The sequence below is a fragment of the Nesoenas mayeri genome, assembly GCF_963082525.1.
Source record: "Nesoenas mayeri genome assembly, chromosome: 2".
NCBI lineage: Eukaryota > Metazoa > Chordata > Aves > Columbiformes > Columbidae > Nesoenas > Nesoenas mayeri.
Window position 1 is genome coordinate 22,293,728 of NC_137543.1, and position 26,871 is coordinate 22,320,598.

At 37.2% G+C, this 26,871-nt stretch overlaps 1 protein-coding gene across 29 annotated transcripts in view; it reads right to left on the reverse strand.

The window, feature by feature from the left end:
- The window catches only part of RIMS2 (regulating synaptic membrane exocytosis 2), a gene marked incomplete at its 5' end in the record, with an annotated part of 469,329 nt that overhangs the window by 265,597 nt on the left and 176,861 nt on the right, over nucleotides 1-26,871 (reverse strand). For all 29 annotated transcript variants that reach the window (XM_080338798.1, XM_080338791.1, XM_080338813.1 and 26 more), the window contains one exon: nucleotides 4,805-5,730. In XM_080338798.1, the coding sequence (XP_080194924.1) occupies nucleotides 4,805-5,730 (926 nt within the window). The remainder of the gene's footprint in view (nucleotides 1-4,804; nucleotides 5,731-26,871) is intronic.

Sequence of the window (26,871 nt, forward strand, 5' to 3'; positions counted from 1 at the left end):
CTTGCTCAGGGAGTCCCTGTTCCTCTTTGCCAAAGTTCCCAAGTCCACCTCATGTCCTTCTCTCTGAATGCCCTTTTCATAGAATCACAGAATGTTTGGGATTGGAAGGGACCTCGAAAGATCATCTAGTGCAATCCCCCTGCCAGAGCAGGAACACCTAGATGAGGTTACACAGGAAGGCGTCCAGGCAGGTCTTGAATGTCTCCAGAGTAGGAGACTCCACAACCTCCCTGGGCAGCCTGTTCCAGTGTCTGTCACCCTCACTGAGAAGAAGTTTCTTCTCAAGTTTAAGTGGAACCTTTTGTGTTCCAGTTTGTACCCATTGCCCCTTGTCCTGGATGGAGCCTGGCTCCATCCTCATGACACTCACCCTTTATATATCTGTAAATATTAATGAGGTCACCCCTCAGTCTCCTCTTCTCCAAACTAAAGAGACCCAGCTCCTTCAGCCTTTCCTCATAAGGGAGATGTTCCACTCCCTTAATCATCTTGGTTGCCCTATGCTGGACTCTCTTCAGCAGTTCCCTGTCCATCTTGAACTGAGAGGCCCAGAACTGGACACTATATTCCAGATGTGGTCTCACCAGGGCAGAGTAGAGGAGACCTCTACCTCTACTCTTGACCTACTAACCACCCCCCTTCTAATACACCCTAGGATGCCATTGGCCTTCCTGGCCACAAGGGCACAGTGCTGGCTCATGGTCATCCTGCTGTCCACCAGGACCTCCAGGTCCCTTTCCCCTACACTGCTCTCTAATAGGTCATTCCCCAACTTATACTGGAACCTGGGGTTGTTCCTACCCAGATGTAAGACTCTACACTTTCCCTTGTTACATCTCGTTAAATTTTTCCCCACCCAACTCTCCAGCCTGTCCAGGTCTCACTGGATAGCAGCACAGCCTTCTGGTGTGTCAGCCACCCCTCCCAGCTTGGTGTCATCAGCAAACTTGCTGATAGTACACTCTATTCCCACATCAAAATCACTGATGAATATATTGAATAATATAGGCCCCAGTACTGACCCTTGAAGCACTCCACTAAATACAGGCCTCCAACTCTACTCCGCCCCATTGACCACGACTCTCTCCCCAGCCACTCGTCTCTCCCAAACTGCTGCTTCTGCTTCTCAGCCCATATCAGAATCCTCTAAGCTACTGCTCAGGAAGCTCCAGTTCTCACCTTCCCAGCTATCTTTATCAGATCTGTTTCCTTCACTTTATCTGTTCTTCCCAAACTGTAGCTCACAGGTTTGTCCTACTTGATCTACCAGTTTTCTCTCCCCTCTTCTTCAGCCTGTTTCCATCTCAACCCCCTGGTTTCCAGCCACCCAATGACATTTTGGTTTGCAGTTCCTAAACTTACTTCCCTTGTCTGATCATCCTTCTGAAGCCTCCTGATTCCCATTCCAATATGCCAGTCTTCGGTCTAGTTTATAACCCAAATTTCCTGTCCAAATATAGTTGTATTACAAAAACTGTGCAGTATCTTAAGAATCTAGCTCTTCCACACTTGAATCTCCATTTACAATGCTTCTTCACCATGTCTCTGTTACACATGGCTTGCCTGCTGGGTGCCTGAGTGCTGTCTGGGTGTTCATCAGCTTTCTCCACTCACAGTTTCCCTTGTCTCCCATGGAGAGGAGACAGGGGCATTCCAAGGCAAAGGTTTCTCAGACCGTTACCAGAAACAGGCAGAAAATATCACGTTCCAGTTTTAAAAATCAAGGAAAAAAATACCTTAAAGCACACAGCTGCTGAAATGAGATCAAATCCAAATACTTAAAGTCAAAGACATTCAGTAATAATAGATGCTCTTCCCAGAGCTCTTAATCCAGCAGCTGGTTCATGTCTCTGTTGGACTTGGATAATGAAATGGCTAATCTTCATTTTGTACGCATATATATGTTCTAACCATATATACATAAAAATGCTTTTCATTTTGGAGACAAGCTTCAAAAGGCAATCTTTCAGCTCTTTCAAGAGCACATGACTGTATTTTTTCCTACGTTTTCAGACACTTCACAATTTTCAGACCATTTTCTCAAAACCAATGTCAGGACCTTGTAAAATCTCAGATGTAATTCAGTGAACAGCTGCTGCTGCAGCTCAGGCCCAGGCTGTTCCTCACAGCTGAGCAGTTGTTAATATTTATTTGCAGAATCTGTGAAAAGATGTGGGTACTCCATAGAGAAAGAGATGGAGAACAAATTATTCTCCTCTTTTGGAGAAGTCATTATTACTGCATCCAAAATCTCACTCTAACATTGCCACCCTTCATCACTCCAAGGCCAAGTGTTTTATATTTACCATTATATCTTTGGCCAAGCAGACTTTGTATGTGGCTTAAAAGTACAGCTGAGAAATCCTCAGGTCTGGAGTGTTTTTGAAGTGCAGAAACTGAGTAATTTGGGGGAGAGGAGAAATCCATTTTTATAAGAGGTGTTTAAAACACTTAATTATACTTTATCAATTAAGGAAATAATGTGTTGCAATACAAGGAAGACTGATGGGGGGATTATGTGCTGGACTCGTTTTCGTGGTATTCATGAAAAACTGCTTGCTTTTAGGTAAGAGAGATTCATGAAAATAAAAAGAATGAGGTAGGACTTTGTGGGTGTACGCATAGCAGCGGTGAACACTGGATCCAGGTGGCGAGATCGCCTCTTCCTCTTCAACCTCAAAGATTTCTTCTCACCTCCCCCATACCTAGCAGAAGCCAGGTCTTCCCAAATCCACTCAAACAAATACTTTTCTGGAGCTCTAGGGTTAAAAAGTGGGGGAGAAGTACAACTGGGGCTGAGGATATTGTCCGATAACATTAGCTGGGCTGTGGAGGCTGGGACCAGCTGGCTTTGGCTCTGGGCTCAGGTGTTACTGCTGGGCTGGCTGCCCGTTCCATGCATGGTCACAGCCTCCTGGCCCATCAGCAAGGGCAGAAACAGGACCCTGCAGCTCAGGCTGGAAGCAGGCACAGTCAGAAGCAGCCAGACCTCTTTCCCATCCAAGCAGTTGCTCTTTTCCTCTATGAAAAACCAAGGCTGTTCCATGCTGGTTCCAGCTACAGGCCACCACTGGGCCACACTGAAACACTCTATATGTCATGAAAACTGCTTACAGTGATTCACTGTTGCAAGCTTTTTTCATTCATTTATCAAATACATGCTCAATTTAGCTTAATTCTCTATCTCAGAAATCAGGACAGATATGATGTTATCATTCTCATTATTATTAACCATTGTTATTAATAATAATGTTTTCTTTGACAGTTAAAATACAAAATAATTTAAGTGAAAGCTACTGTTTATGCCAGATTACTATGATGACACAAAATCAAACATTGTTTGTATAGTATGTTCTACGTACAAATATTTTGCATGTTACGTGTACAAATACTATATCATTTGTATATTATTCTGTATACTATGTTTCCTATACTGAATTTCAGTAAATAAACACTTTGTTACTACTTCCCATATATTCATTTGGTTTAGTTTCCTCAAGTTTGTTACTAAGAACAGAATCTTGAACACCCTGATGTTGATAGTTTTTCTGCTCATCAGGAAGACTAAGTGGGTAAAGGTTTCATCACAGTTGTTTCAGGTAAGTGCATCTAACTGTCTACTTTGACCTGGGTTAAATTTCCTTCCATTCTACATTGTCTTGCTCCTTATTTGTCAGACCACAGTTGCTGCTACCAACATATGAAAATTCACAGTAATTTAACAAATTCTAATGAATTATTTGGTTCAGAACCAATTTGAAAGCAATATTAATAAAAAATACTAGCAAATTTTCTGATCCGAGCCCACAATAACAGATGACCATTCGTGAGAATTAGCAAAGGTGCACTGGAATAACAATAATAGTAACCGAAAATAAGTTATAACTATTGTACTTCTTTTTCCTCGCTCTTCATACCTAGAGCTATGAAGGAGCACAAACCATGCATGAGAATTAGTAAAGATGCATTAGCATAAGCATAATAACTGAAAACAAGTTATAACTATTGTACTTTTGACCAACAACATACGTGAAGGATAAGAGAAATAATATTATTCATTTGATTCAGTTCAAAGCGATGGTTCCCAATGCTTTCATATTTAAGTCACACACTACTTCCGGTTACATTGGGAATCATTTCACTTAGTCTTAGCTTTTCTTACTGACAATGCTGTAACTCCAACATCACGAATTCTAAAAAGCGCTAAAGCCAAAAAGCACCATATCCCCACAACAAAAATAAACCTCCATTGATATAAACCACCTCAGTCATTTCAAATTTGTTTAAAATTTAAATGAGTTAACTTTATACACACAAAGTTTTTTGTAGATCAAATGCTTTTTAACCTGCAGCAGCTGACATCAAACTGGCATAAGCTCTGTATCTTGTGCTCTAGTTAATTCAACAGAAACACGGTCATGCGCCCACACTTGATTCAGATCCAATTTGCACTCACTGTGATCCAGAAGTACCCAAATCTGGTATTAATGGACATGAAACCATGGCCTTATATGACAGTCCAGCTTTAGATATTTTGCAGATTTAATTGACACGCTTTTCAATAGGCATGTTTTTTCCTTTAACATATCCAAATACTAACAGTGAAGTTCTTTTCTATGTAAATCATTAAATTTAGATTTAAGTAAATTAAAGAAAAAATCAGAAAAAAACATCTCCCATCACAACACACTTAGTTCACCTGTGGAGGACTGCAGATATATGATTGCAATCAATTCTAATAGGTAAAATAAACATACAATGGAATGGAAACTGAACCACAGAGTCAAAAAATTACAAATCTTACCTTTTTCACTAACACTTTCACTTTCAATCTCTACATCATCACAACTCGTATACTCTGGAGTGGATGCCAATTCTTCTTCTGAGCTACTTAATGAAACCTGGCGCATTTTACCTCCCTTTTTTGTTTTATGGGGCTTTGGTGGTGGAGGTCTGACAGATTCAGACTGGTCTGAGCTGAGTGAATCATTCCGTAACATGGTCTCCATCTTCTCACGTTTTGTTTTCCGTACAGCAGAATTGGGATCCAAATGGTGTTGTTTCCTTAAAGAATCAGAGCGCCTCATGTCTGGTCTTTCCAGAGGAATTGGACTCCTCCTAGGTGTAGGAGGGCTATGATTTGTGGTCCTCTGGCGATTGGGACTTGGTCCCTGAGCCTCTCGAGTTCTTTCCATAGAATATGAGCGTTGATTTTCCATGGCAGCTCTGCGCTCAGATACAGATCTTTGTCTCGACGGTCGTTCCATCCTCAGCATAGACATCCGAGAATCTTCCAATTCGGTATTTGCCAATGAGACATCACTATGTCTCCGTTCATGACGTGCTCGGGACACTTCAGCATGGATGCGCATTTGTTCCTCATATGGTTGTGGCTTGACTGGATAACGAGCCAAATTAGGATCACTTCGGTATCGTGCCTGATATTCCTCTTCCCTCTGCTGTCTTTCATATTCTTCCCTGTTCTGTGCATCCTCCTCTTCTACCGGATACTCCTTGGAACGCCTGCGACTCCTTCTGTTGGAATCTCTATAATCACCCAGTTCAGGTTCTTCATATAACTGAGGCCCACGCTGTGACCGCCTGTCCGAATAATCTGATGGTGACCTGGGCATCGCACTGTCTGATGTAGCATACTGTGAATATTCGTCTCTCTCGTCCCTTTGGTCGTATCTTCTGTTCTGTTCTCTTGATATTGATGGGCTTCTTTTCCTAAATAATCATGACAAGAAAGAAGAAAGAGAACTCTGTGAATATTTCTTATTGCACAAGTATACAGCTAATGCTAATTAAACCACAGAATGATCAGATGACGGAAAAAAAAAAAAAAATCCATTGATTGCATTTCTTTGTGAAAGTGCTCACACATTTTCTGTACTAAATTAAAGAAAGCAGGTCACGCTACAAATCTGCTTATGGTGCACAGTTTAAATAAAAAACAGCTTTAAAGGAAAAATGCTAATGCAACATTATAAAACACAGAATATAAATACTTACACTACTTTGTAGCCATAACTGCTTTACAAGTACTAAAATTTTATAATCCTTTGTAATCATTTTACAGCTATAAAACTTGACCATGTACTTCTATTTCATAGGGTTTTATAATCACCATAGAAATTAAGGCAAGATGCATCATGCAGTTAGTTTGATCTTTTAGCAGCCATTATTGCTTAAAAACATACATGTCCATTCCCACAAATCTATAGTGTTTGCCAAGGGCAGAAAACAGGACAAAGAAAGATCCAATGGCAGCACTTGTCTAAATCAGATGAAGTCAGAAAACAAAACATTTTTTTTGTGTTGCATAAGAAGGGAAAGAGCTTCAAAGTCCTGCCTGTCTGACTTGACAAACAAATCCTTCCCATCCCTATAGGGATGGCAATGATATTAATCCATGCATTTGAGTAAGACACACCAGCCAGATACCAAAATGGAGTTCCTGTAGCACATTAAGCATTGACTCTTTGTCAGATCCTGCCTTTATCAATCCTAACAGGGTAAAAAGCCTTTAAAATGCTACTTCCAGATATGCCCAGATACCTACTTAGTTTTTCACCCCAGATGGACTGAAGGATTCACCTGCAGGAAAGTGGAGCAAAGATCCCAAATGTGGATAAAAGAGACTGAGAGGTGGGACTTCCCTGGAATAAGATATATCAGCTCAAGTTTTAAGTAATGAAAATATGTATGTGAACCCATTTTTGTATTATCAGCCCTTTCCTGTTATATTTAGTTCTATCTTTACAATTAAGATCCCTTTGAAAACATTTTCTACCCTCACAAATGGCCACTGATTCTGCAGGGCAGCCTTGCAGGATGAAACCAAGAGGTCCTGCCTCGTGTGGGACAGGAAAAAGGAGAGCAAAGACACAGCCCTGTCGTTGACACAGTTGTCCTAGAAAGGATAAGAAAAGGAAAGACTTCAACTTAGTGAGGCAGAAAATTAAAAAACAGGTTCTCCTTGGTGCTCAGGAAGATAGAAAGGGCTCTGCCTAGCTAGTGGGAGAGAAAATTCTCTTCTCACAGCCAGAAAGGAAACGTCGTCTCTGCTCAGCACAGGAAAACCACAACTGTCTGACCAGAGTGTGCACATGGAGGTGACTTGCAAACTTGCATCCTCTCTTGAGTACCATACAGGGTCATTAAACTGTGCCTGAAAGGTTCAGACCCAGTCTTGCCTTGTAAATGTTAAAGTTGCAAAAATGCAACTCCTCCTGTGAAGCATGACAAGTAATATAAGCATCATTTGGATGCCTTTTTGCTTATGGTGAAGCTAAGACATCCTATCTGTCTTATTAAAGTGTCATGTTAGTACCAGCACAAATTATAACCTCTGCAAGTTTAACAAAAGCTCTATGGATTCTGCTACTGGGACTCAAGTTGAATTGTTCTAATGCAATGTCAACATAGTTCCATAAGTCTAAAACCAGAGTGGTCAACTGACAATTAGGACAATCAGAACCTAGACGGTTTGCAAAGACATAGTAATTTTCACTAAGACAACAGAGATTAGTTGTAGAAACTTACTTTAAGAAAGATATTTTCATTTTAAATATTTCAGCTGATAAAAAAATATACCTTCTCCCAAAATAAGTTGTTCCAATACCAAATTACGTAAATCACTGAAAACTTCTGCCATGTCTATAATAAAAATGTGCCTATTTTACCCTCCCCAATTCTGCTCCCCATGTTGCCAAAATCTTTTATCTCTTTGCAAATCCAATCAGAATAAATGGCACTCAACAGCTATGGCATTCATCCATGTGGATCTCATTGTCAGATTGAGAAAAATGTGTATGTACATGGAATGTACACATAGTCTGCTGTTAATACTCATACTGTGTACACTCAGTCTGTATGACATATGGATCAAGTTGTGTTCACAGCCACAGATTTTTGCATAGATTGATCCTCTAAGACAGGGTGTCAAACTCCTTTTCACCAGGGGCCACACCAGCCTCGCGGTTGCCTTCAAAGGGCTGAATGTAATTTTAGGACTATATAAATGTAACTATTATAAGACATCAAAACACTCTAGTGAGTATGGTTTATAGGACCAACTCCATCATGAACCATGTAACACACAAAACTGTACAGAATCTAGTTCGACAAATCTCACACATGCCTTGGAGCAGACTGAGTCTACACATTCTTCAGGACTAAACATATGTGTACATGTATCTATAGCAATATAAACAAAAGAAGAGTAGGAATTGTTTTAGCTACATGTGTATATATATATATATATATATATATATGACTCCATGTCACAGTGTCCTCATATGGATGCAAAGAATAGTGTACAAATCTCTTCTGGAAACATTGCTGCTATGAAGTCATGGGTGGAGAGGCTGAGGGGATAAATAAGGTGGAATTTCTGTTTGAGTACAAACACTTACTGTAGACTTTTTACTGAGGGATATGTACTTCTGTCAGGAAAGCACATCGTCTGAGGAACTGGCACAAGATTTACTAAAAAGTCCACCCTTTTTTTCTGGCATGAACTATGTTAATAAGAAGAGGATGTGCCAATTTAGCATTTTATTTTTATACCTCTTAGACAAGCATTTTCTAACCTTGTCTGTTATATTTACCACAAGCAGTCATTGCCTTTCCTTCATTTTGTTGCTAAGACATGAATATCGGAACACCACCTATGTCTGACAGAAATGTAAAGATCAGCTGGGTCCTCAATCTATTCTAACCTTTCACGAAGGAAAAAGCTTTACACAGGTGTCCAGCGTGTGGCAGCTACCAGACCACATGCAAGAATAAGGACCTTCCTGAAAATGCAACCTTTTTTTTCAGAGAAAGCAGCCTGATAGATAAAAGTAAATAATCTAATGCCTGGCCTATGCTGATTGGCACTACCAAACTCTCTTTCTAATTAATTTCATCCCTGCTGAAGGGATCTAACTTCACTACTGGGATCAAATGCCAGAAGTTGTAAGCCTATCCATCAGAAATAAATTAACTGTACCTGTACACCTGATCAGCCAGAAGCCTCACTGGCAGGAGAGGGCTCATCCTGCCGAGCAGCCACCATAGCATTTAGTCCAGCCTGTCATTCTCTTTACTGGTCACCACACTACAATTAGCCCCCCTTTAGCATTAATCATTTTTTTTTTTTTCATTTTACAAATACCTGCTACAAACACAGTTGTACCATGTATGCTATACATTTTAAACCAGTGTTATTAAATCATGGTAGGAGGAGCAGTACTTGTGAAAACATGGCCAGTCACTACTATTAAAAATCTGCTGTTATTTTTAGATCACAAGCTAATTCTCACTCACCTTCATGAGCCTTTGTCTAATCCATTTCTCACCATTAACTACCTTAAAGATACACCAATAAAAGCCTTTCTTTGTGTACTTCCAGCTAAATACAACATGGAAAATGGCTACTCCCACCTTTCCAGGACTTTCCTGGAATATTAAAAGTTAAGAGAAGTTTAAATGTATGTCAACAGCTGTGATATGCACCCTCCAGCTGCCAGCTCAACTAAACACTATATATCTCTTGCCAGAAGGATTACCACCTTTTCTGCAAAGGCTACCACAGCACTGAAAAATCCTCCAAGCCACTGTGTTTACCGCTTCTTTGACACAATAATAAAATAAAATCTCTATTATGGTTAGAAAACTCCAGAAACTACACAAATCTCTTAGGCACATTCTATACTTTTTTTTTTTTCATATAGAAACTGAAACTTATTTTCTACTAATTTTCACCATGTTTTTAATTGCAATTTATCAATACATGATATTTTAATACACATCTTTTAACCTTACTACTGATGGAAACCTTATTTTCAGTGCACTACAGATATCGCTATGTTAATGTTTAAGGCTGGACTGGCAATTAAACAAAGGACAGATGCTCTCTATTAAACCTTTCCTTGCCCAGAAGGAAAAAGGAGAGAGGAAAAGGGACAGAGACCTATGGTTTGAAAAATTAAAACAGCTTTAACAAAAAAGTAACAATGAAAAAGAGTGTAACATTAGTACTAATACTAATAATACTACTACTAAAATAAAAGAAATAATGAAATACATACAAAACCAATATTGAGCTCCCCCATAAGCACCACAGGTGCTGGGCAGTCCCAGACTGCACTCAGCAGCAGATGGCAACTGGATTCAGGAACACATGGATCGGGATCAGAGGCAGAGGAATAGGCAGAGTCCCTCACAAACACCAGCCGTAATCCCTCAGCTTTACACTGAGTATGATATGTATGGGATGGAATACTTTGTTGGTCAGGTTTTGGTCACTGTTCTGTCTGCTCCTCCCCACAGCTTTGACCCTTCTACATCTTCTCACTTGTGGAGTATAGGAGATTTAGCAGTGACCTTGGTTCCTATAGGGATAAGTATAAACACGAGCTTTTCTGCACGCCATTCCTACCTTTACCTTGGTAACAACTGTAAACATCAAGCATTACAAATTCTAGGAGTAGATATGGACTGAAAAATGTACTTAGTTTCAGAAAGTTCAATTACTTAGAAGAAACTTAACTGAAAGGAAAATTACTGATAGGAGAATTGGTTCTTAGTCAAAACAGGACACACCAGTACTATGAAAAGCAAACAGCTGGACTGTAACCTGACCTTCCTGCTCATAAAGTTATTCAACTCCTCCACACTACAACAGGAAGTAAGTATTGAAAAAAATGGCATAGAAGAATATGACATCTATCCTGCTTTGATGGCTCTGATTTCAGTAATGGAACTAAATAGGTTGAAAGTCTTTGACATTCCTTTGTATTCTTCCTTGAAAAGAGAACACTGTTCTGTTTTGATTTACATTTTCTGAAAATTAACCCAAGGAAATTTTAAAGGTAAGTTTCCTTCAAATTTCAGAAGCCATGGATATGAAAACACTCTGTAGAGTATGTAAAGTATTTACATTACAGGAAAAACTAGATTTCAGGTCTTCCTGGCTACTAATCTTTTTCTCAGACCAATAGGAGATACATTCGAACTGGAAAAAACTTCCAAGAAAATATCATTCTAGAGATACTTTCAAACATATGGGTACCTGAATTCATCTACCTTTACTTGGAAATTTTTATAATTAAGAATTTTTTTGTCAACTAAAAACCAGTAAGGGGTCAGTGTGCCTGAGCCATCATCAGTTACTTGAAAACCGAATATTGGTCACCTACTTGTAAGACCTAACTATGATTTACTAGACAATACTTTAATATTTTCTTCTCTGTTCCCTATAGACTAGCAAGGAATAAAATTGACTGGAAAATTAAAACTTAAAATATTTCTCAATTTTGCTCAACTGTTTTCAAAATGTGATCCTTTCAGTACCTGAAAGAATAATTCAGAGTAGGTAAAAATTCATATTTCACACTGAAACTCCCTCATGAAAGTTATGCAAGAGACGGGGCTTCTTGTTAGAGACCTCACCAAATACACCGAGGACAGCTTTGTCTCTCCTTCACTATATGGCTCCTGTTGGAAAAACAGCATTTTTTGGTTCCTGAGTGATCATAAAAGAATAGTTCTGCCATTCTAAACTTTTATACTTCTGTGCGTTATATTTAACAGCCAGCCACTGGGTTTAAAAGAACAGTGACAGGGAGCAGATAAAACATTATCAAAACCCTCAGCTGCAGGAAGATGAGCTGAACACGCTCCGGACCTTGCAAGCAGAACTGCCTGAGTGCCATGAGCCCAGAAAACTGCCGTGCAAAATTAAGCCCTGGCTGCCTTTCTCAGGGAGGGTCCTACTCTCTCACTGTTAGGTAGTCATCTGAAAGCATTTCCAACGACCTCCTTTACCACACTGAAGAATCTGCAAAATGTTTACCTGTTTTTGGCAATGTTTTTAAGAGACTAGCTGGTATTAGTGTAACTTCTTTTCGCATTCTCTTCTTATAACTTTTGCTTTTGCTGAGTCACATTGTGCAGTAGAAATCGTTTTACACACTCTCCAAAGCAGTTACCGTTCCAACTTATTGAAAAATAATAATGCCTTCTAAGAAGTCCCAGTTTCTACTAAGATCTCTTTTTGCAGTTCTGCAATGCTGTCTAGTTTTATACTAAATTAATCTTCTGATCTGTCTGTTCCCCTCTCCTTGGCTTGTCACCGCCTCTCCCCCAAAAAAGAAAGAACATAAGCAACCAACGCACAATTTGCAAGCTAATTCATTTAAATAGCCTACTCTGATAAAAAGAAAAGGTATTTATTGCATTTCTTGACCACTACAGTATTAAACACTGTCCTGAAGTACATCTAACACTCAGATATCTAAGCAATTCACCCAATATAGTTCATCTGAGACATTACTTCATTTCTCTTTTCAGCCATGTCTTACAAATTTTGTTTTATTGCAACCATATTTCAGATTATTTAAAATACCTTCCAGCTAAATATCTCCAAACAATAATGAATTACGTTTACAATGCTGATTACAAAATATACTGAACCATGAGAGTGATACTGCTGATGCTGATCTCTATTAGACTTTATCTGAAAATATAATTTCACCAATTGCAGGCTGGTACCAACAGAATGAAAAGAAATCTGCAGTAACAAAACATTAAAATAACTAAATTCAGCACTGATAACAACTTTGCTTTGAACTTGACATGATGGATGGCATTTAAAACAATACAATTACTTCAGAATCACATTCTCTGTACAAGCAATTCAGCAAAAATCATCATCGCAGCTTTCAAGGGCTAATTTCACTTTCGTTGGGAAAAAGAGTCATAACATGGAAAAAACAAGGAATTAGTGATTTTAAGTATCCCCTGCTAATCTTCATATATTTAGGTAATAATTTTCCTTCGCAGTTTTTATTACACCGAGAATATCACAGATAAAAAATGGAACTACCAGTAGAAATAGCTTTGTCCTCTCATATTTTGACTGATTTTTCAGTAGTCCTTATATCATATAACTTGAGAGAACTGCAAAGAGAGAAGTAAAATAACTATATTTTAATCTTAGTTCATTCAGCTACATTGATGAATGCTTACCTTTTAGATTAAACAACTTGACATTTTTCTTTACTTCTACTACTGAACATTTTCAAAATGAATACTTTGCTAATTATTTCCACTTGATTTATAAACAAGAAATATATCACCTACTTTTTCAGTATAATCTTTTGTGAAAAAAGCTAGTCATAAAAAGAATGCTACATGGTTTAAATAATTTTCAAGAATAACGAGTCAGAATGTGCATTCTGGTTTTCTGTCTCAGTACTCACACCAGGGAAGTAATTTGCAGAAGGGTGGAATCAACAGCTGCCACTGAGGAGGATCGAAATTAGTTTAAAACATGGGGTCTTAAAAGAAGAGTAGGTCACAGAAACATTAAAATATAAGAATGAGTTAATACAATACTGAACTCTAACTAAAAGGGACTTTGAATAATATAAAATACAAGAAAATTCCACAATTCTGCATATACTATTTTTATGAAAATAAATCCAACTTTCCAATACTTATTTTTGTCACAGAAAATATAATACAATCTAAAATACTAATTTAAAGAAAAGCACAAACTTTATTAAAGATAGTATTCACAAATATCTGAAGCACAGTAAAAAGTTTTTCAGTACTTCCATAGAGCTTTTTTTTGCTAAAATATACCTTCCTAATCATTCTCAAAAAGAACAAAAAATGCTGAGCATTACACATTGTTTTCACACAACACATTCAGCATCTTTCTTCCCTGCTTTACCTTTTGATCAGCCACTGCACATCTGGGAAGTAGGAAGCCTCGGGTTCATGAGAATACATCAATTTCTGTGCTGGCTAGGTCTTTCATTTAATCCTCTAGGTTCAGTGAAATCATATGAATAGTCTCTTAATTTGAGACACAATTTTTTAGATATATTTTACAATCCTTTCCCTTCCCCCAAAATGTAATTACAAAATATAAGGCATCTAGGAACAAAAAAACAAACAAACAAACAAACAAAACAGAAACAAAACCAAAATCAAAAAAAAAGTCTAGTATATGAAACTACAGCAATTCAAGTCAGAGAGCTGACCCAATGGGAAGCTATTGAGAGCATGAGAGGAGTGTTATGGTTTAATGCTGTTACCATGTGCTGTATATAGCTGGAGGTCAAGTAAGAATTTGCCCTATAAGGAGGATTATAGTACTTAGCTGATTAGTGCCTTGCTACAGTACTATTGCCTACAAATGTACGTGCACAGCATTTAATTTTAACCATTTTTAAAATTCTGTAGTTCCAGTACTTCATATTTTGTGTTACTAGGCACAGCTTCTTCTTTGTGTTAGTCTCCAATAAAATTACATATTATCCATTATTTTTAGCTTGTAACAAGACAAATTTTGACATAGTTTTCAACCATTAGGTTAAAGTAGCTATAGTATGTACTTCAGTCTGATGTGTTAAACATACTGTAGAACTGAAAATAGGTTTTTTTACGTATCATTTAAAAAAGAACAGTGATAATGAACTAATTATTTCTAGCAGCAGACATCAGAACTCACTTTCAAAATATGGTGAGAATGTGAAAATAACAGAAAGCAAATGTGTAGACAATCTGGCTTGTATTAAACAATTATAAAATAATTATAAACACATTTTTGCACAATTTCACAAGTGAGGTATATTCTATCTATACATAGTAGCTTGCAGATAAAAGCACCATACTCCAGGCAAATTCAACTATAATAAATTTAAGCCATGATAAAGTGGCATTACATGGGAAAAATATAGACTTAGCAGGTCTTCTCCACCTCAGTGAGTTCATACTCCTGGAAAAGGCATTCTGACACCAAAGTTTTTTCCCTCAGCCGTCACAGAGAATATAACACACTTCATCTATATCATCTATACATCATTGCATCTAATTCTGAGTCTAATCTTTTTAAAGTGTTTCAGTTTCTTACCACAGAGATCATTGAGCAGGTTCTTTTCCCAGCAGTTAAAAGTATTACAAGTTTTACAAAGGAAACCTTTTAGTCTAATGAGGAGGAAAATTTTCTTTCAATGAAACACTCCATCATTACTAGGATATTAAAACCATTAAATAAAAAAATAGCTACTTTAATAATGATCATACAGTAAGAAAATATCAGCAACATGGACAGTCCTATGAGAATTGTTTCTCCTAATAACATCTCTGCAGGGTACTTTGGATTATAGAACTCCTAAAACTTTGACGTTACTAACGAATGTGAGTCAGTGTATCTTTTCGTTTTTTCCTCTCTTTCTTGTATTCACAATTATACTATATATGTGATATCATAAAATGAACTTTAGGTTTAAAGTATCTCTAAGGTTCATATTTCAGTCTGGAAGAGATGAAATAGATCGCACTGAGCTGTTTTGATGCCTCCACAAAAGAGCAAGTAAAAAATAACTGCTGTGAAAATGTCCAGTTTGCTCAGTAATGTGAGGTAAAGGCCCATTATTAAATTCAGGGCATTAAATCAGTGACACCTCACGAATGAATGGTGGGTTGTGCTTCTCCAACAAAAAGCTGGCAGGCTAAATGTGTTCATGCCAGGAACATCAGCTGGACCACTATGAAATGAGACAGGTGCATTCAACAGCTCTTGGAAATTACCATGATACATAAAACTTTAAATTTCCAATTCAACTCTCATTCTCAACATGTTCTTGAGACAGGAATAAATGTGTATATTTTTAAAGGAACATCTAACTCTGTTCAACATAAAAGCAGAACACAAATTTACAGAAAAAATTATTTCATAAAATCATAGAATAGTTTGGGTTGGAAGGGACCTTCAAAGCTCATCTAGTCCAACCCCCTGCAATGATCAGGGACATCTGCAAGCAGATCAGGTTGCTCAGAGCCCTGTCCAGTCTGGCCTTGAATGTCTCCAGGGATGGGGCATCTACCACCTTTCTGGGGAGCCTGGGCCAGTGTTTCACCATCCTCACGGTAAAAAATTTCCTCCTCACGTCCAGCCTGAATTTCCCCTCCTTTAGTTTAAAACCATTACCCCTTGTCCTGTTGCAACAAACCCTACTACAATGCCTGTCCCCATCTTTCTTATAAGCCCCTTTTGAGTACTGAAAGGCTGCAATAAGGTCTCCCTGAAGCCTTCTCTTCTCCAGGCTGAACAGCCCCAACTCTCTCAGCCTGTCCTTACAGCCCTCTGTTCCAGCCCTCTGATCATTTCTGTGGCCTCCTCTGGCCCCTCTCCAACAGGTCCATGTCTTTCCTGTACTGAGGGCTCCACACCTGGATGCAGGACTCCAGGTGGGGTCTCACCAGAGCAGAGAGGCAGAATCACCTCCCTTGACCTGTTGGTCATGCTCCTTTTGATGCAGCCCAGGATACAATTGGCCTTCTAGGCTGCAAGCACACATTGAGACTCACGTCCAGTCTCTCATCCACCAGTACCCCAAGTCCATCTTGGCAGGGCTTCTCTTAATCCCTTCCTCCCCCAGCCTGTATTGATACTGGGCGTTGCCCTGACCCAGGTGCAGGACCTTGCACTTGACCTTGTTGAACCTCATGAGTTTCACATGGGCCCACTTCTTGAGCTTGTCCAGGTCCCTCTGGATGGGATCCCATCCCTCAGGTGTGTCAGCTGCACCGCTCAGCTTGGTGTCATCTGCAAACTTGCTGAGAGTGCACATGATCCCACTGTCTACATCATGGATGAAGATATTAAATAGCTGGCTGTCTCAAATCACCTCCCTGATCTCCATGTGCCTTAGCACAGCTTCTAGGAGGATCTCTTCCACGATCTTCCCAGGCACAGAGGTGAGGCTGACAGGTCAGTAGTTCCCTAGTTCCTCCTATCTAACTTTTTAAAAAATGAGTGCAATGAAAATACTGACCTTTTCTAGCAGGAAGCAAAGCAATGTTGATTAGTCCTTGCAGAGCTACCAGAAACACAACAGCCATGAAGAAAATCCACTGAAATACATAACTATGTCTCCTCCAAGAACGTTGTATGGGAATCAAAGGCACTTCAAAATGAAACAACTAAAATAAAACCAGCCTTGCAAACAAGCCTTCAGGTGTATTCTGAATTCTACTGCAATGAAGATAGACTTAATTACTCTAGCCTTACTTGAAAAAGAAAATGCCATTTTTTTATATTCCACAGGAAAAAAAATGTTCCTTTTGTAACTCCATGTGTATACAAAAACCCCGACCAATTGATGCTTTACAGTTCCTGTCACCAGCATAAGCTGTATTACCCAAGAGACTAGTTTTCAGTGGGATTCTCCAAAGTCAAGATAGAAATTATGAAATTCTGACTGAAGTTCAAGGCTACATGTTAGAAGACTTTGGACCTAACCTTGGTCTCTTCTTCCATCAACAACAGCATTTCTAGAAAAACTATTAGTACTAATAAAAAGAAGGGGAACTGGACTCAATTGGCAAATAGCGGAGAAACACTGAGAAGGAATTTTTAAAGTCATACAGGTTCTCAGCACCTTTGATGACACAAGTCTATTGTGAAAATTACAGAGTACTTTAAATAACTCAGTCAAGTACAATGTGAGCAGTCAGCTAATAAAACACAGTAAAGGAACAGGAAAAAAGCAATCAAGGAAAGTGATGATTTAAAACATTTTGTGAAGACATTCATGAAAGCTTTTAGAGATTAGTGATGACTTCATCACTCTCAGTACTGTTATTGTCAGATTGTTGGGATCAGTAGTATTTTTTAAGTTAACTTTTCATTGTTGAGCTAAGCAACAAGAAAGTTTAAATGTATGCTCACTGAAGCACTTTTTAAGCATAAGAGCAAATGGATGTCAGGCTGGGGAGCCATGCTCTGCAAGAGACTATAAAAGACATTCAGGATACTTGAGTTGACGAAGCAGAAAGCAAAGATCAAGTTTCTGTAATTTTAGAGGAGAAAAACAAAACAGTTGGACAGATTTGACTTTTACAGTTGCCAAAGAATATTTCAAGGAATATAGCAGTTTTGAAATGTATATCCAGTTGAACACAAATCAGTTACAAGATTAATAGATTCATAGGTAATAATGAGAGATGGATAACCATGGTCACATAGTTTGATGTCCCTCCTCCACAGAATTTTTTTCCAAGGATTAAATTAATGCCAGATATAAGTAAAACTTCGCTGAGAAGGAAGAAGATATCAAATTGAATTTGGCCTTACTGTGGCACCAAGCTCATTTATCTTCATCATTAGGGTGATATTTCTCAAAGCAATGGATTAGATTATTTAGGTTTATATGGATGATATGCTATTAATAGCAAAGCCTGGAGAACATTTACCTTTCCACTATCCGGCCATTTCCCTGTAGCAAGGTGAGAAAAACCAATGGTACCCAACTGGAATTTTGAGTTTGATTTATAAATACGTAGAAATTTGGGGCAGGGAGGGCAAGGCAAATGTGGAAAGTGGATACTAATAGCCATGTTGGAAAATTACTGCTGCAGATATAAAAACTTAAAATACAGATAAAATCTTGAGAGAATTACCATCGTCAATACCTCATAGAAAAAAAATTAGTTTCTAAAAATCAGTTTTGTGACAAGTGGACAGAAAGATATTACTGTGCTAGAGGTTATAGATACTTCTTCAGCCCTTTTTTGCTTTTTTAGACTAGTTTAGAAATAACATTGATAATGCATTAAAGACTATCTCTGAATGCAAAATTCAAGCACAGTTGCTGATCAATAGTGTAAAGGCTAAAAACTGACATTAATGATACAGAAGCATTTTCTAGCTAGCATTTGCCCAACAAAATTTGCCTAACAAAGTATTTGGCATATGAAGAAAAATTTGAGTTCAGCAAAAACTTGAGAAGAAAAGGTATTCTATCAGTAAAACTGAAAGTAGAAACTGTACCTATGATTTCAAAAGGATATTTCCTGTTATAAAACAGGAAAAGTAAAACACAAATTTCTTTTGGAAAACAGAGGAACTTTATGACTTTTTTTCTCTTTTTCAGTCATTTAAACTAACAGCGAAACATTTTATCTACACTTTATGCTGTATTTACCTGCTTTACCTTGCTGATTCTGCACTAGGACTGTTCTTGTGCCTTGTGACAACTCTGTTCCACCAGACAGTTTAACCACACACATCCCTAGAGACATTTGGAGACAAGTAGTTCGCCTCCTCCACTTTGACAGGCACTGTAGCTGCCCTATTCTATACGTACTTTAGCCATAGCTCTTCCTTAAAGCACTGGCTTAAGGGAATGTCAAGCTGAAATTTTTTACGCTACTGGAAGAAATACCAGAAAAAGAAGTCAAACTTCTAAAGTCATTAGGAATAACACATTTCTGCAAGACAGCAAACTTAACATAAAAACACGTTCATAGCCAAGAGATCCAACATTTTGCCAGCTATTCTGAAATCTCTTTGTCAAGAATCATCAAATATACAGGTTTCCAGGCAAAGGTTGGCCCAGCAAAATACTTGAGGACTTTGCAGGGCTGGCAAAGACTGGCAATTATATAATTCAACTTAATTCAGCTTAATACAAAATAATGTTTTCTCTCTTCCTCAGCAAGCTGCCTTAAGAGAACACTTACTCATTCAAAAGCCATTTTCAGGTCAGGTCATTCTAACACTGGTAGAACCATGTTGTCTCAATGTCTGCAAACAGTACTTTTTTAGTTCAAAAATTCTGGATTTACAAAAGAGTCTTTCAATTATATAGGAACCTGTACTTGACATTACAGTACCAGATTATCAAGGATAATGGATCTATTCATCGCATAAAATAAAATTATTAAAGATGGTAACAGAAACATTGAAGTGATTGGCATTTTATGCAAATTATGTATAAGCATCGAGACTAACATAGGAGCCTATAAATACTGCAATAAGCTGGACTGGGGACTCGATCAGGACTGCTCTGTTATAGTCTTAAAAATACAGGGGAGCTGCAAGCAACAGAGATATGCATTTCAATGAAGTGGACTAAAAGGCTTTCATTAATTGTTTTATTTGGAAGTTGTATGACTTGCAATCAGTGTTTTGCACTAGTTGATAGAATGGGCAAAGAAGCTCATGAAGCATAAATATTTCTGCTTTCAAGATGTTTCTTATCATTCCCATTCCAAATTTTTCAAAATATTTTGTCAGTTTATTTATAAACTTTGTCTTCTGGCTTCCTATGGTTAGGAATGATTTGCCCCTTCTTCTTCCTTCTAAATGGATATTGCCACAAGGAATATTCTAGTCTGGAATGGGACAGCGATTCTTGCCTGCAGTGTTTGATATGTCCTTGCTTATGAACTCAAAGGACAAGAAAGGGTTATGTGTGAAATGTATGTCCTAATCAGCCTGAGACTAGTAACACAGCAATCATTTCTTCCTCACCTTAAAAAAGTATAAATAAACCCACTCACTTTCATACTCTAGAAACCTGTGAATGGCCAAGATCAAGAATTCAAGATCACAAGGGCTTTATCATATATACTCACTAACTTTAATTTTCAATAAATATCCTGAATAGAGTTTAACAAGTAGGAGTATAAGTTTCCATGCTCCATTATTTATGGCAAGTTTGAAGGTGCCTGAAAATGTCTCTGGGATTATTATCTCATAAAAAGAAAAAAAAAGGAATGTCTGCATGACTAAGGTTAGAGCCAGAACATTGGTGCTAGGTGTCCCTATGAAAATGCTCATAAAAACAGCCTTTGGAAGTGAAGAATCCCAAGTGACTTTGATGAGGACATGTGAAAAGCAGTTTTACCACCTGATTCAATGACCAAGCTGAAGCACCAGCATAACAAAAAGACTTTTTTTCATGTAAATTACTTGCAAAGATGAAGAGAAAATTAGTCCTCTGGACTTCTATCTTAATTATCTGACCATTAATGGGAGTTTTGACACAGACATGATTTCCCTTCCCAATTTCCTCTGTTGTCAAGCAAACTGCTGTCTAATAATTATGCCAGTGTTTCATACAGTACACCAAAATATAAGTACTCCAACTATTCCAGTACATGGGTTCATTTGTTCTGGTCCCCAAAAAACAAACACAGGTTTGTTGCAGTAACACAACCTGCACACCAGTTTTACTGCAAAAACTGTTTTCTGCTGATGCATTTTTTTAACTTTACAGTTCTTCACATGTTCCATAGATGACTGGCACATTTAGGCCAATAATGCAAGATAGTAAAGAGCAAATAAAAAGCAACACACATTACATATACATATGTGTATATATATGTATATGTAACATTTTTTTAGTTACTCTTCCTGAATCCATGTATATTCCTGTTCTTTGTTATCAAAAGTACTTTGTGACCATGTCAAAATCACAACCCTATCAACACCAGCGATCCAGTACCTATATATTCCTATACCACCTTTTAACAAGAGGAATGTAGCTATCAGGCACAGTGCCGTGATCGTGCCCAACTGCAAATCAGATGTCTTCCATTAGAGAATCTGTTTGCATCAGGCCTTTCAACAAAACATATTTTTAAAGCACTTATCTTCAGAGTCTTTTTCTGAGAGAACTTTTCAGGTCATCTTTTATGACACTCCATTATGAGGCTAGGCAACAAAAAAGCAGATTTTGTATCTCTTCATATGAAATGCAGTTATGGAGGCTATTCTCAAGTAATGATTCAAGATCAGCATGGGAGATAAAATTGAATGCACTGCTATCAGGAGTGGATAAAATGCAAATAGCAAGATTTAAAAAAAGACAATTTAAATTAGAAGATTCCCAGATTTCTCAGTTTGAGGTGACCCACACATTTTTCTTACAGTAAGTGGTACACTAAGGAATAGCGGTACAATTACTCTATAGTTATTAACAATTACTTCTAGAGTTGAAATGATTTACCGTGCTAGCTTCACCATTCTTACACAATATTGTGTTGCATATTGCAGAATGGAAGGTGCCTAGCTTTGAAGTCCAGGGTGAAATCACAAATATGAGAAAACCTAAGGAGCAGTTTGGTCTGCAAAGCCTCCAGTGTTGCAGATGTATGAAGAAGTTTTAACACTCATTGTCCATGTTCTCTTGTATGGAAGGCACAATGCATATAACACCAATGCACAGTTATTCTGATTAGAAATAATATATAAGTCTTCTGAATTTATTACTTCAGTAATAAATGTATTAAAAAGAAATAGGTCCATAACAAAGATAAAACCTTTATCTGGAATTCAGATGGATAAAGCAAAGGAATAGGAGGTTATATGACTCAAATTTCCTGAATATTTCAGAAAAGTACTTATGCACTGAGTGGGCTACTGCACATCCACAATGTGATCAGCCTCAGATTACTCCTCTATGCCTTCAGCACAACAAGGAATGGTGAGACAGAATAAAGAGGGAAGCATATATCTTCAAAGACAAGGCTCAGGAAAAAGACATAAAGAGAAGCAAGAAAGCACATGTAGCATAACCTCCACCTACTGTAAATGAGGTTCCCTTCATTACATTCAGAGACCTATTTAGTGGTTCTCATATCACCAAATTTACTCCAGCTAGGAGTCTGAGATTCTCAAAAGTGCCTAACATACGAGTCCCTATTTCATGGCTTTTCCCAAAACCATTACTTTATGACAGATCATCTTCAGAAAAGCTGTTTTCCTCCTATTACTTGTATCTCAATAGAAATGCTGCTGTTGGGGATTTAAAACCTATTTATAACTTTTCCATAACACCCAGACAAATAGCAGTCTGAACTTGAGAAATCTTTGTGGAAAAAAACTTAAAATGAAGGCTTCTTAAAATAATAAGCCCTGGCTATAATATTATATTTTTTCTTCAGATGAAATCAAAATATAGCATTACACTAATAAGTCATAACATTATTTTGGAATATTCAGTATGGAAAATTTAACAAAAATAAGTGGATGGTTGAAACAAAAATTGTTCTTATATTCCAACTAGGGTTTTAACAAAATATTTATTTTAAAAAAAAAAAAAAAACCAACTTTTTTATGCTAAAGATCTATGAAGATCACTGTTAACAATAATGTGGCAACACCTAAAGCAATCCAGAGCCCTAAATCTGAAGGAAAAAAAAAGCAGCACCATTAAAAAAAAAATATATCTCATTGCTAAATCTCACACTAAGATGTATTTTCTGATGAAAACCAAAATACCAGGAAAAAAGCCTATATGTGGATCACTTGAGCCTTTGAGCCGTTATTTAATGGGGTTAAAACTAAGTATTGGTGCAGGGCCTGATTTTTAAAAGGACAAAGATGTCCAGACAAATATAACTTCAATTGTAATTCCAGGCATGACCAACAGATACTGCCAATTTTTAGAACACATCCAGAGACCTGTCAGAGAGGTGAAAACTGGCTGAGACAATAAGTAACCATGCCATATATTTAATAAAGTTTCAAATCTTTTAACCAGTAGTGTTGACAATGCCCTATGACAGTTTCACTCTAAGCCAATTTTCAGTGCTTAAAGAGCCAACGCCAAAACCTTCAATAAAGCACATGTTTCTGAACTCTCTGGCCCATTCTATATAGATCAAGATCTATACCTTTATATAAATAAAAATATTGCTATTTTACACCATTCTGTTCAGTAAAACAGATATTTCTGTGATGTGCTCAATAATGAACATAAAAGCAAACATGGCAAGTAAATGTCTTTGGAACTCAAATATCTTTTCCTAAATCTTAGATTACATTAATTCTGAAATAGAAAACAATTTAGGAGTATTTGTAAAATACTTTTGAAATCAATGAAGGTAAGCTTAAACATGTTATGCTTTTGTAGTTAAAAAGTGCAACTGCTTCTCTTGCCAGGATCTAATGGGGATGTTGTACAGGGCACAACATGACTGCTGGATCAAAAGCCCTAGAGGGACAGAAGAAAATATACTCCTTATCTCCTTTGGAATATTGCACCTACATTTGTCACATTTCCACAGACATTTATATGGAAATTTCTCAATTACCAAAATTCAGTATGCCCCTGAAGTATGATCCTCAGGCTTAGAAAGCCTTGGAAATTTTTACTTATGTTTTCTCTCTTGAAAGCCATACTTCAGTGAGTTCATTAATTTGAGGTTTCTACACATCATGGCTTTTCAAATCCATAGCCTGCCTTACTTCCAAGCCAATGAGCTTGGACAAACTTCTATTATAAGCTTAGAATAGCCAAAACAACAAAATGCAAATAGATAATATTTTTCTAGTATTCTAAAACAAAACTATTTTTACAATAAGTAAATTGTTATAATTATTTTATTAAATTTCTAGAATTCTGGCATAGACTATTTAACTAATTTTACCTATCTTTCAACAAAATTCATTATATCATGAAATATCATATATAATAGATGGTTTAGTGTCAGAGAGGTTTTATATCCTACTAATGCACTTTTTTTTTTTTTAAGTGAAAGGTAGTGGTGTTGTTTTTATTGTTATTTTCAGTGAAACAGACAGTTTTTAAACATAATTGTAGTATTTAATTTATATTCCCTAGAGCTCCATACTTTTCATGCCATTACCAGAACTAGAGAGTAGATGCTGGGGCAGTATTGTACTTTCCAGTTGAAAGAACAGCAAAAGGAGACAACTGCACATTTACTCTGATATTCACTAGGAAAAAAAAAACCCCACACATTCAATCCGTGCAAAATAAAAAACATACATGTTCACTCTGAGGGACACAATAAAAATAACAATACAAGATCCTTTCAACAAATAATGACTCATGCATTCAGTCTTCGTTCATTTTCTCTTATGGCTCATACGAAATGCTACAAAATACTGGGTCACTGAATATACAAAATGTAACTGCACACTTAGTCTCACAAAGACACGCTCCTTTACAGACTCTTTTAACAAAAGGACACAGCTAACCAATTCAAAATATGCAATGCAGTCTACCAAGTAAACCATAAAAGTGAGATTTCTCAGTCTATATTTGCAACTGTGCTTAAGAAATGTAATTAACTGGCCAAGAAACAACAGAAGAATCTAATCAGAGTAGGATTTCTCAGAGAATTCAGTGCCCTGTACAAACAAACAGAATTTCAGCAGAATTCTCAGAAATACCCAGTGAAAAGAAAAACATCAGAAGAAAAGGTACAATAATACATAAGCAACCTGTTCTTTATTTGTTTCCCAAGGTGCAGACACCAAAAGAGAAGAAATATCTACAGTAATTAAGGTACTGGATCAGTTATCCAGGAGCATTATATTCCAAGAACATTTAGAATGACCACAGATTTTAAAACCTCAAAACAAGACTGAGATAATTTGAAAACTATTATCTTTATACTTCTGTGAATCACCAGATATTACACAATAGCTCTCTTATGTTAAAATGTACGTAGTTCTTCCACCCGTGTCTGTAATAACAAATATTTAATTTATCTACTTATTGTTTAGCCACTGCAGATCATGGAGATAAAAATTTCACAGGAAGAGGCATACAGACTTTTTGGTAGTTTATTTTTAAGAGTAAAGGGTAACAATAAGATGCAAAATCTGTTTTTACAGCTAGCTTTTGCAGTCATCACTTTTGCACATAATCTCTTTTACTCTTTCATATATGCAGACTTTCGCAGTTCGCCTGTTTGTAGGAATAACCATAATAAAAAAACAAACAAACAAACAAACAAACAACTTACCTTACAGCAACTAGAGTTGTTTGAGATGTATTGTTTTGATGCACAGACGCCTCAGGCACTCAACATGTAATCTTAAGGCCACAGATATTTGTTGGGGTTGTACCCAACTGCACCCACTCTACTCCCTACAAGGCATGAAAAGGGCGACGTGAGGACCCGCAACTCCCTGGCCACCACAGAATCCGGGCGGGAGATTCCTCAGTGGTGAGGACGGAGCAAGCTCCATGGCTCCTTATGCACAGGACGCCTCAGGAACCACAGGGATTGACATCCACTTTCTTTTTCAAATGACTGGTCATCAGCACCTCATTTCTGCTGACTCACAAACTGTAACCTGATATGCAGAATCTAGATGCTCCAGGTCTATCTAAAAATTACTCACACAATTCTGCCACAACGAGCAGCATACCTATAAGCCTTTAGAGAGAAACAGGATCCCATAAATGTTCATATTAACCCCCAAAGCAGCTTTTTAAGAAAACTACAATCCAGTCCTGAAAGTGAGGACTCAAGTTCCAGCATATTTGTCTTCATCTAAAATAATTCAGGGAAATATTATAAAACAACCCCCCTGCCCTCAAAATATCAAATCACCTATTTTATTCTGAGCAGAGTGCATTCCCAGAAAGGAAAAATAAAGAAAAAGTTGGAACAAATGTTAATTCTGCTTCTGTAAGCTTGTTTAGGATTAATTACAGGGAAATACAGAATATCTTTTAACTCAGGATTTAATAAACCTGATAAAAAGCTTAGTCATAAATAAAACATTTTCTTCCCCAAATTCACTACAAAACTAGACTTGACCACAAAACTGATGCTGTCAAAGGGACATTAAATTTCAGTCTTGCTAACAAAGCAAAGAATGATTTTCTATATTATTTTGCTCATTGTGCCTTATATTGCATTAATCCTGTTATCCCTATGTGTTTAAAATAATTTACATTTTGCTGCCAAATGATATTGGAAAATGTAAATTTTTAACTCAAAATATGTGAAGAATGCATACATAGGGATTATATTTTTGTTTTACTTTAATACTTAGATGAGATACTTATATAATCACATTTCAGTAAACCATGTTTACTACCTGAAAGTGAATGAATATTATGCCTAACATTATCAAGACTACATAAAGATAAAATTCTTCTAGAGATAAAATTCATGACTAGATGTATTTTTGCTCTGTGTGTATGTCTGTGTGTGAAATCTCCAATCTGAAACTCAGTATATCTAGAAGAAATTAGAAGTAGAACACTAAATAACGCATATACCAGAAACCACATTATTCTGTAC